This window comes from Cololabis saira, chromosome 3, assembly GCF_033807715.1.
Source record: "Cololabis saira isolate AMF1-May2022 chromosome 3, fColSai1.1, whole genome shotgun sequence".
Lineage (NCBI taxonomy): Eukaryota > Metazoa > Chordata > Actinopteri > Beloniformes > Belonidae > Cololabis > Cololabis saira.
Window position 1 is genome coordinate 18309486 of NC_084589.1, and position 16505 is coordinate 18325990.

At 38.9% G+C, this 16505-nt stretch overlaps 1 protein-coding gene and 1 long non-coding RNA gene across 2 annotated transcripts in view; both read left to right on the forward strand.

The window, feature by feature from the left end:
- Positions 1-16505, forward strand: part of dnah5 (dynein, axonemal, heavy chain 5) — a 123508-nt gene that overhangs the window by 64611 nt on the left and 42392 nt on the right. The window contains exons 60-65 of the mRNA XM_061716416.1: positions 1950-2103; positions 3249-3516; positions 4818-4941; positions 5271-5378; positions 5965-6079; positions 6613-6789. Coding sequence (XP_061572400.1) covers positions 1950-2103; positions 3249-3516; positions 4818-4941; positions 5271-5378; positions 5965-6079; positions 6613-6789 — 946 coding nt within the window. The remainder of the gene's footprint in view (positions 1-1949; positions 2104-3248; positions 3517-4817; positions 4942-5270; positions 5379-5964; positions 6080-6612; positions 6790-16505) is intronic.
- Positions 14544-15987, forward strand: LOC133440927 (uncharacterized). Its single transcript, XR_009782378.1, has 3 exons — positions 14544-15063; positions 15628-15678; positions 15715-15987. It is a non-coding gene; the product is annotated as an uncharacterized LOC133440927 (long non-coding RNA).

Below are 16505 nucleotides of genomic sequence, written 5' to 3' on the forward strand. Positions count from 1 at the left end.
CAGGTGTATTTTATACTGATAACGAGTTAAAACAGGTGAAATTAATACAGGTAACGAGTGGAGGACAGAGGAGTTTCTTAAAGAAGAAGTTACAGGTCTGTGAAAGCCAGAAATCTTGCTTGTTTGTAGATGACCAAATACTTATTTTACCCAGGAATTTACCAATTAATCCAATAAAAATCTTACAATGTGATTTCCAGGATTCTTTCCCCCAATTCTGTCTCTCATAGTTGAAATGTACCAATGATGAAAATGACAGGCCTCTCTCATCTTTTTAAGTGGGAGAACTTGAACAATTGGTGGCTGACTAGATACTTTTTTGCCCTGCTGTACATGTATACAAATCCAGATTAGTGCAAACAGTGATAAGTGCTGTCCTGCACCATGACATCCGGTGGACATTAAGCCCATTTTCCTTTGGTAGCACACCAAGTAGACAGATCAGCAGAGGCTGTACCGGACCAGAAATTGCAGTATTGAAAAAGAGATAATCTAAGACCATAAAGAATCTATCATGGGGCAAAAGCATATGTAGGACAGTGCCAGCTGCAGTATCACATCTTCAACGAAACTCAGTTTCTAAGTCCTAGCTGTGCCATTTTACATGGGGTCCAATAGATTCTAATAATAATTAGATAGTTATTCAAATGTTTTTGCATGTCCCTTGATACTTTAAACCATGTTCCAATAATATGCCCAAGACTTGCATTAGGTCCTAGATGTCCAGCCCTTTGTGTGGTAGTTTCCAGAATAGTCCACTGTGTTCTGTGAATAATTCCAGTATTAATCCTTAAAACAACCCCAAAGCGTAAGGCAATTATTCTGGTCCTTAGTGAAATCCAACTATGGTCATTATGATGTTGGGTCCTGATGAATTGTCCACATATAGTTTGTTCTGGTTGTAAATTAAGAGTTCTTTCTTTGTATCAGAAGCAATAAGTAACTGAAATTGTGGAGGCTTCCAAGTGCATCAGATTATATCTATGGGTGCTTTCAGACCTGTGGCCCGTTTGTTTTGTTCAGGGGCTAAATCGATACAGTTGTTTCGTTTTTCGTTTGTGGCGTTTGTGTTCACAAGGCAACCGTCTGTAGCGGTTCAAAGCTGTTAACAAATGCAATGCGCGAACCAACTGTTCTCTCATTGGTCAGAAATGAACGCGGAAGGAGTTTCTTCTTCCGTACCCCGGGAAAAACAACAATGGTTATGAGTGAGTTGTGTTGGTTGCTGTGTCGATTATGTTCTCACTGCAAACAAACCGCTCCAGGTCTGGAATGGAAGCGAGCTGAGACCACCTCTCCTAGGCGATCTCGGCTCACTTGTTTTGTTTTGTTATGATTTTGAATATTTAGACTTGCAAAATTTCCCAATATATCAGGATTGAGCGAGCTACTGTTAAAAGTTCACTCAGTTACAACGCTCATGTTCATCCCAAAGGTGTAAGACTGAGTCAGCAGGGCCTCTCAGACCATCTCCAAGCAATGTCGCTTTTTGGACCTTCAAGACTAAAACGCCAATGCTGGATTTGGGGCTTAAAACAAGATGTAGCAAACCCTTTTATCATTGGTAATCCAACTATGTACTACAATTTAGAAAAGTGTTGACTTTCAGTTCTCTGTCAGCTGGAAAAGGTGACAGTAAAGCCGATCAGAACGGCTAAAAATACAGTGATCCACTGGTGTGGAGACTCTTTGTCTTTGCCATGAGGTGATGGCATTGACCCAGATATGTGAACGAAAGACCCTTTGCAGCGTTGACTCATAGATGAATGTAACAAACAGCTTTTGTCAGGCTGTTATAAATTATTTTCACATCACTCTTAAAAGAGTTTAAATAAATACATTTTCCGGTCTTATACAATAATTGCACCCTGACTCCTTTATTAGAAATACAAAATTACTTTTATTAAACTGAGAAAAAATAAAATGTGTATGTTATTGTTCTTTTCCAGTTCATACAATACAACCAACCTGATGGATGACCTGAAAGGTTTGTACAGAACAGCCGGCCAGCAGGGAAAAGGCGTCACCTTCATCTTTACCGACAATGAAATCAGAGACGAGTCCTTCCTTGAGTATATGAACAACGTCCTGTCGTCAGGAGAGGTCAGAAACACACACGTGGAAAAGACATTTTCACCTCATCTCCAAACAGTTCTCCCTACCTTAAAATGTTGTTTAAATCTTCTTTCTCTCCTTTCCCATTTTCTTTGGTGCAGCCCCGAGCTCCTCAGTCTTTTCATCTTGGTGTATCCTCCCTCTCTCCCTCCCTCCTCCTTTTCCCTGTCTCGTTTGTCACCTTTTTTTCTACCCCCCTCTTTGGATTACAATTTTTAGCAGCTGTTGCTTCACCAGGGGAGTTAAATTGAAGTGGTGATCATGGAAGAACAGATACTGTGTTTGGGTGCTAATTATGGGTTTGTGAGCGGTTTGAGGTTCATGTTTGTGTATATGGGAGAAAGAGGTGGGGTTGCAGTAGTGCTAGATAAAAGTGAAGAAGAAACAGTGATGGAGGTGACAGAGACGGAACTAAAAATTAAACAGCAAGCAAATGTTTCTGTGAGAGTAACCTAGCAGATGGTTAAACACATTGTTGCTCAGCACAATTCCTCAAACACTCCTTTTCTCTCAGTTATGTCATTTTCCTTGCTGTCCAGGGATTTCATGGGATGAAAGGGGAAAAACTCTGAAAGGATTGAGTTTGTGTTCAGCAAACATTTTAAAAATGTTGGTTTTAATATTACTCGCCAAAGCTAAGGGAATTACATCCACCTTTTCTAAATCTGCATGTCACCAAGCAGGCGTTATTACTTGCATGAATGTTGCAATTGATTGAACTTGCATGCAATCTAATTAGATTGCATGCGTATTAGTGCTTTTAATGTTTAGTAACATTAAAGTACTAAACAAGGGAATGGGGGTAGACATTTAAAGCTAGAGACAAGGATGAATTATAGATATTTATCTTAATGAATAACATGTAATTACCCTGTAATGTAGTATATTTATGTATCATAGGGGCTTCGTTTTACAGATTGGTTGTTTTATTTTTTCATCTGTTGTTACTTATATTTAGATCAAATCTATAGTTTGCTCTTACATTTTGCACACAATAAATACTGTAAAGCATGAAATAATGTTTCAGGATTTCGTTTTATGAAGCTTTTAAATACGTATGTGCACACTGGTTTAGAAAGATCTTAGATATTAATTTGATTATAAGTAACAGAATAATGTCTTTCTATCTTCAGGTGTCCAACTTATTTGCCCGGGATGAGATGGACGAGATTCTCAGTGATCTCATCCCAGTAATGAGGCGCGAGTTTCCCAGGCGACCACCGACCAATGAAAACCTCTATGAATACTTCATGTCTCGGGTCAGACACAATCTCCATGTTGTCCTGTGCTTTTCTCCAGTTGGGGAAAAGTTCCGCAATCGTGCACTGAAGTTTCCAGCACTGATATCTGGTTGCACCATGGACTGGTTCAGTCGCTGGCCAAAAGATGCACTTGTTGCAGGTACATGGGGACACATTTAGTTTCATATTGATGTGGTTTATTTTCTCTCATGGGAGCATTTGTTTTCCCAACATAAACAAGTATTATAGTAGTGTTTTTCACAGTACAACAAAATCAGGGATATGGGTTAAACCTAGGATATCATAACACTGATTTATCACTGAGTTGTGAATGAGGTAGAACTGTTGAAATTTCTAATTGGTCTGCAGCAGTAATTCCTACCTGCAAGATGACAGCGGTCTCCCGTGTTTGCTAAATACCACTCAAAACGTTTGGACAATCATGCAATGTTTTGGCTTGAATAAGTAGAGGTTGAGCTGAAAAGGCTTCAAAACAACAATGAAGGCGAATTTGAGTATGACCAATGGAGATCTGCTTAAATATGTTTGCACAAAAGGCACGTTTCCATTAGCGAGAGTTCCGGGTAGATTTTTCGGGACTGGGCTGTTGTCGAATGGTACGTCCTGTCAGAAGCCACTAAGCAGTGTTGTCTTCATGTTCTGCAGTTCATTTCTAATGAATAATACTTAACAGAGCAAACGCAAACAAGTCTCCTGACTGCTGTTGGAATTACTGTTCGGTGAAGTTCATTTCTCAGCGTGAGAAATCTTGTGTGTGGCGTGTGAACTTGTTGAAATGTGTGTGTCTCATGCTCAATGCGTGAGACTTGAGAGCATCAGTGTTCGTTGTTACAACAAATGTGTAAAGTAACTGAAGTATCATTGGACATTCCTCAGCATAACATCCAAGTCAGAATAAAATTGTGTTTCATACATTTATGTTTTAAAATAAAATAAAAGCTACAGTAAGTAGACTTTTTTGAAGATGAAAGTAAGACAGCTACAGTAGCTCTCCAAGCTGCCACTGGTGCAGCACTTGTCTAGAGCTCTGTTAAGTAAACCTTAAATGGGATGAAAAACCTAAAGGAACTGGACAACAAAAAGCACATGACAATTCCAGATAATATTTAGGCAAAGTGTATACACGATGAAAATAAACCCAAACTAACAAAATCTAAAGAACGCGGGGATTAAGAGTGGAGGAGAGCACAGGGCCAACGGGTAGTTAACAACAAACGGTTACAAACAACCATTCTAAAATATTTACGTTTGACTCATTTATTTTGTAGATTTAAATTATTGTATTTAGCAGATGTAATTTATTTATGCTGGGGAAAAAAACTGAATGCTGGTGGCAAAGTTTAGATAGTTATATTTTTGTCTGAAGTTGCCACCTTAGCTTACTCCACTTTGTGTTTTAAATTCAACATATTGTGTGTTTTCATTCTTCCTTTCCTTTAGTTTCGGAGCACTTTCTATCTGTTTATGACATAGACTGCTCGCCTCAGGTCAAAAGAGAAGTAGTCCAGTGTATGGGTTCCTTCCAGGATGGTGTTGCAGAAAAGTGTGTTGACTACTTCCAAAGGTGCAGTATGTCATCTAACTGACTGTATGTGTGGGTCATTTTTGATTTTATCAATATGAACTACAGTTATGTCGCTATGTATGTTGAATGACATGGAATCTTGCAGCCCCAGACTGTACATGGGAGCCAAAATGTTATTTTAAAATGTACCTTTCCCAATTTTCTCTAAATTGAATAAATGTATATATACTTTATTAATCCCTGAAGGGAAATTCATTAATCATCTAGCACACAACAAAAGCTTAATATTCAAATATTGTGCAGATAGTTTTGTTTCTACTTTTTAATACGTCATGGAATTCATTTTATGCAATCTAAATTGAATTTAGGTACCGGCGCTCCACCCATGTCACGCCCAAGTCCTACCTGTCCTTCATTCAGGGTTACAAGTCCATCTATAAGGAGAAAAGGTCTGAGGTGCAAACTCTGGCCAACAGGTAAACAGACTTTCAAGATTTTCTTCAGTAATAGATGCAGTAGGATATAAGCTTATTAACCTTCACTGGTTTTAAGATGACTTTCACTTTGCCTTAGTTAAGAGTTTTTTTTTCTTTATTTTATTATTTCTAATGTATATTTACAGAGTCAACAAATAAAATGGGCATGGATTCAGTAAATTCTCCCTATTGTTGTGACTGTGATGGTCAGTCCAGATGCAATCTTTTGAAATTAGCTGTCTGAAAGGTCTATACAGACCCATTAGCCATGTAGAGAGTTTAGAATTAACTACAGCATTGAAATCTATCCCAGATCCGAGCAGCATTTAATTGTTTTTCTTTGTTATGACTTTGATCCCATTAAGTCATGATATTTATCGACAGCTGATGAAAATGAAAAGCCTGTAATGATGAACACGTCTTTTCACCAGCGGGACTGAAGAGAGCAGCCATTCAGGCTCATTGTAAAGTAGTTCATCTCAAAAACTCTGTGGTTGCTTATAACAGCAGGACCCTGGGTGCTGATATAGTAGCATGTAGTTATCACATGTGGCTATACTGACTGTTGCATATGTGTCCTGTCTAGGATGAACACGGGTTTACAAAAGCTGAAAGAGGCATCAGAGTCTGTAGCAAGTCTCAGCAAAGAGCTGGAGGTCAAAGAGAAAGAGCTACAGGTTGCCAATGACAAAGCAGACATGGTAGGATGAGATTTGTTTATTTATGATTTTTTTTTTCATATATATATATTTAAAGAAAAAGTGAATGATTTGTATCATTGAGCTATGAAATTAATATTGTTGCTTTAATGATTAAATAAATATGAATTCTTTCAGTGGAATTCTCCAGTGTTTCATGTAGTAAAAATATTTTAAGTGAGTGTAAGCTTTCCAGTCAGTACTTTATGGTTATTATATTTTGGTGTACCAACATGGGGGCTTGCCATCAGGGAAATGACAAATCCATGTACAATGGGATTAATTTATGACAGTTTCATTTGGGTGCATGTGCAGTAGTTTGATGTTTCCTGATTGTTATAGTTTTTTGCTTTCATGGCAGTATTCCTCTCAAACAGTATGTCTTAATTTGATGTTTCAACAAATTATATTACATATTTATATATGGTAAGCTGTAAAATAACTTCACCATGTTTTTTGTTTTTTTTTGCTTTTGTGAAAATGTAATGAAAGTCAAGATTTACCTGCTTAATGAGCTTGTTGAATGATATTTGTAGGTGCTGAAGGAGGTGACAGTAAAAGCTCAGGCTGCAGAGGGGGTGAAGATAGAGGTTCAGAAAGTAAAGGACAAGGCCCAGGCTATAGTGGACAGCATTTCAGCTGACAAGGCCATCGCTGAGGAAAAGCTTGAAGCTGCCCGGCCAGCTCTTGAAGAGGCAGAAGCTGCACTGCAGGTATGGCACTCAAACTCAGTGGTATCACATCAGCACCTTTCAGGTTTACCCTCAGGTTTATTTTCCTCAGATGGATAGATGTGAGTTTGTATGTAAATAAAACAAATAGCCATCAGCACTAAAGACGAATACAGCTGTCTTAAGCGGTTGTTTCTTAATCAGAAAAGTGTCTCTCCAGATATTGAAGTTGGCACTGAACCTCCAATATGCTAATTGTGATTGTGTTGAATTTTTATGACCTCAAAATGACTGCAATGTTTACACAATTTATTCTTTCTTGGTCCATTAGATTCTAGCTCTGAAAGAAAGTCTGTAAACGGTAGTAAAAATGCCCGATAGTTGTTCTGCACCGGGATGCCAGAATATTAGAAAAAGGGGACCAGATAGAGCTTTTTATCGGATTCCTAAAGATCAAGAGAGGCCAGATAAATGGATTTATGCCATAAAACGTGCAACCAAGACAGCTGACACATGAGAGAAGCTCTCAGGGACTCCAGCTGTGCAGTTGCAGATGCTTCAAGCACAACACCATCCTTTCTGACCACTATCCATGCCTTCATGAGGATCATTTAGTCTTTGTGAATGACTCACCTGAAAAATGTTTTAATAAAGTCACCTGCATGATAACTATTTATCATAGATGTATGAAATTGATTAATTCATTTCATTCACACAGTTAACAGAGTCTAATTTATCAGGCGAAAATCCACAGTAACATTTAATCCTAATCAACATGTAGATTATATTACCCTACACTGACTGCTGGTGCTGTACCTTTATTTAGAACCTTCGGTAATTAAATGGATAAAAGTGCCACTTACCCTTCCAGTGATTATAAAATAATCTTTTGCTGTCAGAGTCCAAAGCTGAATATTGTTCACAAATCCAGGGCATAGCATCCATTTTTACCCCTCCAGGCTTTTGTAATTTTTCAGAGAATCCCCTGAAAAATTGAACAAAAGAACAAGTAATTGTAGATGTCCGGATACAGGAGGTCTGGCAGCTCTGTTGCAGTTTTGATGCTTTGAAAAAGTACTCCTGGAGCATTATCAGGGTCAGTCATATTGAGTCTTAATAACATAGTTTTCTTTATCTTTTGGGTATAAATGTGCAGTAAACACGGACGCTCTGAAGTAACACTGACTTTTGACTTGCATGGTGCTGTAAACAAAACAAGTCACGTGGGGTCCGGAGCTCTTTATAGGCTAGAGCTAGAGCAAAACTGTAAAAGTTACAGTTTTGTGCAGCAATGGATGCAGCACAGTATAATACGCTCCATATCATAGCTTGTTTCAGTGGTTTATAAACACATAAGTGAATTTTATATAAAAAATTGTGTGTCTTGAAAGCTTTGTGTTTTCACATTGACAGGCATCTGTCCAACCATTTTTGAATAGGTATACTCTTATAACTATAAAATAATGATTTCAAATTAAGCATAGGGCACTTTTTTTGGATTACATTTACTTATTTTGGCAAAATTCAATGCAAATGTCTAATATGACAAAATAATGAAGTTGTGACCCTTCAATTGGTCAAATATCAAGTCTTAATTTACTTAAAAAGCACCTGGACCAATAGGCAAAGACATGCATTCACAAGCTTGTCAGCCTTTCATTTTAAACATGTAGGATTCAACTAAGTTAGGCACTACAATTTTCATTTGAGATGTCATCCATCAATATGAAAAGAACTCTGTATGAAGTATAACCATTTAAATGTATAATGTTTAAGTTTAATTCAGCTTGACTTAATGGAAATAGGTAATTTCATTTCAGTGTGATTTATATGATCATCTTTCCATCTTTAAGCAGAAACTAACTTTTCCATATCTGTATTTTTCTGATAATGAATGCATTTCTGTGCATTGTGTGAATACAGTAAATGTGTGGTTATTATGGGCATGCCAAGTAGTGGCATGACCATATTGCAATCGTCCAGAATGGCCCAAAGGGTAATGTTGCTAGCGTTTTGTTAACAAGCTAAATTCGCAAAAGTACCACTGCGCACCAGCGGGTGTACAGCATGACCCTGCTCTGATGTAAAAAAAAAAAATCCCCAAAAAATAAAACACGCAAAAAAAAAACGAGGAAAATATATTAGTATACAGAAAAGGTTTCCCATTTCTTATTTTTCTTATTCCACACGCCTTTTTCGTCCGTTAATGCGGCCCTAACCGCAACGTGCAGCCATGCATGGCATACATCGTTGGATGCGTCTCCATCGTGCCTCAATGGGAATTACTTTTCTCAGTCAAAAGTGTTACCGTGGCAAGATGCTAGATGCCAAAAAGCAAAAAAAAAAGGCGAAAATTTGGACGCTTATTACTCGGCCAAACTTTATCGTAGAGACATTATTCAAATTTACAAACACTCGCCCCAATTGGCACTAAAGGACCGGACCGTACAACCTCATCATGCTACGTATTACGGTTTTTGCGATATTTAACTTTCAATTTAAAAGAAAATTCCATTTTATTTTGGACGCTTGTTGCTAGGCAACAGTTTATTGTAGAGACATCGTACAAATGTTCTCTGACTCGGCACGCTGTGGACTTCAACATATTCAAATTTCATGAAGCTGTGATTGAAGGAAATTTTATGTCAAAATCCATGCCAAATGGCCTCGGATGGGGCTTTTGACCATGGTGGGAAAAAAACCTATCCGTTAATGTAGCCTGAACCGGAACGTGCACCCACACATAGCATACATCAACACATCAACACAACCTATTATGCCAATTATTACAGTTTTTGCGATATTTAACTTTCAATTAAAAAAAAAAAATCAATGTTATTTTGGACGCTTGTTGCTAGGCAACAGTTTATCATACAGACATCATTACAACATTGACAAACCTGGGACGCGTTGTGCTACAACATATTTTAGTCTCATCATGCTAGCTATTACGCTTTTTGAGATATTTAACTATTCTAATTTTCAAGCTAACGGAAATTTGGACACTTGTTGCTCCGCAACACGATATCACAGAGACATCGATTCAATATTAAGACTCGGGACGATGTGGTCTACGACATACCGAGGTTTCATTAGGCTGTTGTTTACAACTTTTGAGATATTGAACCGCCTCCGACACAACCAAAACAACCTTAAACACAACCAGTACCACCCGAAACAACAGCAGCAAGAGGGGACGAATGGGCAGTAGGGCATGCCCATTTTTAAAATTCCCTAAGATTTTCTAGTGTTTTCCTGTTATTGATCTAACATGACCAGTGTCAGGTTTAAATTAATTGCCAGTCTTCAGTGACTACGTTTACATGCAGTCGAAATTCGAGTTATTGCTAATATTCCGGTTACTGAAACATTCGTAATATTCCGTTTACATGCGTGAGCAAACAGGGTTATCCCTGTTTACATGGTAATTAATCATTTGGGATATCTCGATCAAACCAGCGACGCACGGAGAACGTCATGACACAATTACCGTCCTTTCCGCTTCTTTTTCCTGTATCCAAATTCAAAACAAATGCTGCTTCGCGCAACTTTTCGCTCACCTTCTTTTAAATCTCGCTATCCCGGTACTTTCTACCGTCTACAAATGGCAAAATGTTAATATCCTTCATTACATTTATAAAATGATTAGTCTCCTCCTCACTTCAAAAGTGTGGCGTGGTCTTGCGTTTCTCTATGTTTATTACCAGTACTTCCTGGACTCAAAAGACCAAGATTCCTTGCGAAAAGAGCATGCGCAGAAAATAAATGTTCCGTTTCATCAGGATATCCCCAAATTCTGGTTATTCAAAGGGGTTATTGGTGTTTACATGGCTCTTCAAAACCGGGTTATTGCTAATATTCGGGTTTTAAAAGGGTTATTGACTGCATGTAAACGCAGTGATTGATTTTCTTCTATTCATATATTCTGTTTGTGCCCGTACAGTTTTGCCCTATAAGATAGTCTGGAAACTGTTTGTTACAGCAGCTTAACATGCTTTGGTGTGTGGTTTCTTACTATGTGTGCTTCAGGGGGCCAATTAAAGCCTTTTCTGACTTTCTGTGCTGAAACGTTTCTCAGCCTTCTTGCCCTGATGTGTCTAAAGTTAGCATGATGGCCTGGGGCTTGGAGCTGAATTGTAATTAAAGCTGTCCTCCTGGGTAAATGTTCCCCTACCAATCTCCTGCGGCAGGTCCCTGATTAGAATTTTATCTTGGCATTGCACACAGAAGCCTTGCATTTCCAAACAGACAACCCTGGGCATATTGTTCTTATTGATGACCGTGAGGCGGACCTACTAAACAGCAAACCATAAATGGTGCTTATGTGTTCTGAGTGTGCTGTTCTGTAGTAACATCCCATATCGAAATTTGATCCACATACACAACCAGGTCACTTCAGAAATGCCCTAGAACATCACCAGGACCAGTGAATATTAGCATTGAGTGACAAAAAAACAGATTTGTTGATAATAAAAAGCCTGTAATTTGCCATCAAAACACACACTTTCCACATATTATTACGCAAGCGCCGGCCATCTAACTTCTGGATTGAGTCTTTAAGATTATAGATTATATGTATTTAAAATTCTTAGACTGGCTTCAAAACTGGTGTTCAGAAACCAATAGGACATGTGGCCGAATGCTTTGTCCATTGTTATATGCAGGCTGTTATTATTAGGGCCCGAGCACCTTCAGTGCGAAGGCCCTATTGTATCTGTAGGAATTTTTCTTTCTTTCTTTCTTTCTTTTTTCTTCTGACGAAAGGAGGGCCTTTTTGCCCCCCTAAACGTGCCCAAAAAGTCACCAAATTTTGCATGCAAGTCAGGCCTGGCGAAAAATTTGATATTTAATGGTTTGCATTAATGGGCGTGGCAAAATGGCTCAACAGCGCCCCCTTGAAAACTTTGTGCCTCAAGCCCCAGAATGCGGTATGTCGTACACGCACGAAAATCGGTACACACCTGTATCATGGCGCAACTGAAAGAAAAGTCTCTTGGCGTCATGCCCGAAACCGAACAGGAAGTCGGCCATTTTGAATTAGTTGTGTCATTTTGGCGCAATTTATGCCATTCCTTCGAAAGTTAATTCAGCCCGAACCGTAATGTGCACCCAAGTGTGTTATACATCAAAATGTGCGTCTCCATCCTGCGACTACACGCATTACTTTTCTCTTTCAAAAGTGTTACCGTGGCGACGCTAGACGCCAACAAGTGGACCCCCCCTTCATCTGATTGGTCCATATTTGATAGTTCCCCAAAAGGCACCAAATTTGGCATGCAAGCCAGGCCTGGCGATAAATTTGATCTTTCATGGTTTGCATTAATGGGCGTGGCAAAATGGCTCAACAGCGCCCCCCGGAAAACTTTGTGCCTCAAGCCCCACAATACGGTTTGACGTACATGCACGAAAATCGCTACACACCTGTATCATGTCACAACTAAAAGAAAAGTCTCTTGGCGCCATGGCCGAAACCGAACAGGAAGTCGGCCATTTTGAATAAATTGTGTCATTTTGGCGAAATTTATGCCATTCCTTCGGCAGTTAATTCAGCCCGAACCGTAACGTGCACCCAGGTGTGTTATACATCAAAATGTGCGTCTACATCCTGCGACACCACGCATTACTTTTCTCTTTCAAAAGTATTACCGTGGCGACGCTAGACGCCAAAAGGCGCGCCCCCCCTTCATGTAATTGGTCCATATTTGATAGTTCTCCAAAAGTCACCAAATTTTGCATGCAAGCCAGACTTGGCGATAAATTTGATATTTCATGGTTTGCATTAATGGGCGTGGCCTAACGGCTCAACAGCGCCCCCCAGAATACTTTTCTCTGCCATAACTTTTGAATGGTTTGACATAGGAAGTCGTGGGTGGTGTCATGGGACTCTGTAATGAGTCCTTAAGCTTCGTTGGCCTTAATTAGCCCCGCCCCTTCTTCTGATTGGTTGTCCCGATTTCCTGCTATAACATTGGAATGGTTTGACATAGGGAGTCGTGGGTGGGGTCATCAGATTCTTTATGGAGTCCTTGACCTTCATTGGCCTGAATTAGCCCCGCCCTTTCTTCTGATTGGTTGTCCCTTTTTTCTGCTATAACTTTTGAATGGTTTGACATAGGAAGTCGTGGGTGGCGTCATGGGAATCTGTAATGAGTCCTTAAGCTTCGTTGGCCTTAATTAGCCCCGCCCCTTCTTCTGATTGGTTGTCCCGATTTTCTGCTATAACTTTGGAATGGTTTGACATAGAGAGTCGTGGGTGGTGTCATCAGATTACGTATGGAGTCCTTGACCTTCATTGGCCTGAATTAGCCCCGCCCCTTCTTCTGATTGGTTGTCCCTTTTTTCTGCTATAACTTTTGAATGGTTTGACATAGGAAGTTGTGGGTGGTGTCTTTTCTGATATGCTTATGGGGGGCGGTGGCCGTGAGTGCGAGGGCCCGTTCATCGCTGCTTGCAGCTTTAATGTTGTAATTGTTTTTCCACATCTTTTTATTGGTGGTCAATGCAGGATCGACATTATGAAGTAATCCACAGAGGTCCTGTTTTTGGAGTGCCTCCACAGACACTTCTCCCAGTCATATAAGTCATAGAAGGAGAAAAAGAGGAGAAGGGAAATAGGATGAGAAACCAGGCTTAACCCTTTAGCAAACGCTGCACTTGTGCTGAATGAAAATTAAGCAGGAAGGAGAGAGCAGAAAAGACAAACATTCAAAAAGTAGAGAGAGTGAGATGTGTGGGTAGGAAGTCTGAAGAAGCCAAACAACTCTCTGGGACATTTCCCATTCTTCTCTGTTTTCTCTCAAGCTAATTTCTACCCTGAGATAAATCTCCTCACTGCCTTCTTGTTAAAGCCTCTGATTGTATTTATTCTGCTATTTTATTCTGAAATTGCAAACTGGTGTCTCATATTTATGACTACATGTGAAATAGTATTTGAAATATCAGGCCCAAAAGAATAGGGAAATAAAATATATCTGTCATGTGAAAGACTTCAATACTCCCACCCTCTAACCATCTCAGTATCTGTTTTGTAAATCTGTTTATATAGTCATGCCTGCAGCCCCACTCCCCCTGTCCTTCCACAGGTGTGGAGGGTCCGGGCTGCGAGGATTATGGCAGTCATGATTTTTCCCAGGACAAGCTGGGACCCTGTTTATTAGAAGATCTTAACATTTCTGTACTTTTAGGTGACAGAAGGAGAAATGTGGCCCAGTCTAAACACAGAGAGTTGCACTAAAACACCTTTAAATAAAGTAAACATATCTTGTGTGCCACAGACTGCTCCTTACATGGGGGGGTCCAAATAATATTTCTAAAAAGTTTAAGTTGGCATAATAAATGTTAGGTCTTTTGCTGGAAAAACATTTTTAATGAATGATTTTATCACTCAGCACACCGTGGATTATGTTTTTAACTCAAACTTGGTTAAACCAAAATAACAGTGCTGCTGTTCTCATCGTGTCGACCCCTCATGGTTATAGTTTTATCAGTGAGGCCAGAGTGAGCAGGAGAGAAGGAGAGGTCGCAGTCTTATTAAATTAATCATTTCAATGTAAGCCGCTATCTCCTGGAAGCGTTCAGTCTTTTGAATACATGACCTCATCCAGAGTCCTGTTTCTGAATGTTTACAGCCCCCCCAAACACTGTGCAGACTTTTTTGATGACCTCAATGAACTGCTGTCTGTGATCTGTGTTGATTTTGAATGTGTAATTATTGTTGGTGATTTTAATATCCATGTGGACAACCCTCAAACAAAGGAACAAAAGACCTTAAAAGGAACCCTGCATATTAAAGCGACACTACGTAACTTTTCCACCTTAATATCATATTTCCAGAGTCATTGTGATGGTACATCAACTTCCAACAGGTTTAATGACACCTCTGTCATGATCTGAGGGGGTCTGTATCGCTTTCACTGGCACTATGTAACTTTGAGGAGCATGGTAGGAACCCTGCCACACTAAAAAACTACAAATTTTACGACTTTGACTGCTTTACGGCACATACGTCACTTCCCCCTCCTTCCCGATTCGTAGTCGAGACAAAAATGGGCGGGGCGTGGAGCGCAGAGGCTGAGCTCAGCAGAAGCTGGTGTTGAGCTAAACGAGGAGCTGGTATCATGGCCGAAGCAGCGAAAAAAACGAAGAAAATAAAAGTTTTAACGGAGCGGAGGAGGCGAAAAAAAGAAAGCGGGAGAGTAACAAGCTAAATGCCCGGTGGAGAATAAACATTGGCCCGGCGTTCTCTCGCTACAAGCCCTTGTAGCCGTCGTCTTGGACGAGATGGTTGAAGGATGTAAAGACGTTCATCACCTTCAGGTATGCACTTTTGTCAACACCTATGTCAGTGTGTTTTACAAAAACAATTATCCTGAAACTACTACAGCTGGTGTAAGTGTTGCTACTGTATCAAATGTCAATATGTAAACCTTTTGACTCTTCAGGTCTGTATATACAGATACTTATACACTGATGGTAAAAGCAACACATTTGTAGATATAGTAAAATATAGCCAGAAAAATGAAATATATAGGCAAAGTATACACTTCCAGATGAAAAAAATACGATATAAACACCATATAAGCATATCCTAAAATAAATCTACTTTGTTGGAATTATATTAAAATAATAACAAGAGTAGTAAAAGAAACCTTATATGGTGTTTATAATGTGTCGTTTTATCTTGTGAGTGTATAAATATATACATTTCTCTAATTTTTCTATAGCTATACATTACTTGCTTTTACTTTCTGCATAATTACAGTGACTTCAACAAAGAAAAAAATTCAAACTTGTGATCAACAAAATATGTTGAATGATTTATAGGTCAGTAATTATCAGAAAGACATAATGTTTTTGTATCTTTATTCTCACACTCTGCAGGACTACATCAGATCTGGAAAACTTCCAGAATCACATCCTCATGCAGGGAAGGTTCTCCTAAACTCCAGCAGTGAATCATCAGGGAAGGTTCTCCTACACTCCAGCAGTGAATTGCACGCGGACTCTCCCAGCACGAAACATGGATGGACACAAGATGCTACTGCTACTATAGTCATTGTATTTATTTACAGTAACTTCTTACACTGTTTCATAGTTCAGTTTTTATTATCAGTTCATTATTTTTAGTTTATTTTTCTACTACTCTATTTACACTTGTTTACTTTATTCACAGTAATTTATCCTGTCATACAGTTGTTCATTACTGCTACTGTGATACAGATTACTTATTGTTTATAATAATGTATGGGATAACTGATGTCACTATGCAAATGACAAAGTTCAAGAATGTTCTATTTTCTGAAAGGTGTGTAAATAAAAGTCTGTCTTGTTTTGCACAAATGTCTTTATTTTAAACACACAAAAACAACTGTACAGGAAAAAATGGAACAAAAAAAAAAAAAAAAATATTTGCAGTAATCCTCATAAAGGTTCCATTCTAGAAAAGACGGGGATCCCTGAAACCAGTGTACTGTCCCATTGGGTCTGGAAAGGTTTATTTGTTTATTTTTTTTTTTTATTGAGATCCCCATTAGCTGCAGCAGAAACTGCAGCTATTCTTCCTGGGGTCTTAACAAGAAAATGCAATACAAAAGAAAACAACATAGAAAAAAACTTAAAAAAATAAAAACACAGAAAGAGCAAGAAGAAAAAAAAAATATGTATACAAAATCAAGATATCTTAAGGATCAAGACAAGAACAGAAACCAAGTCAACTATATCCTCCCCACATATGCCTAATCTATACCTCATATATACAT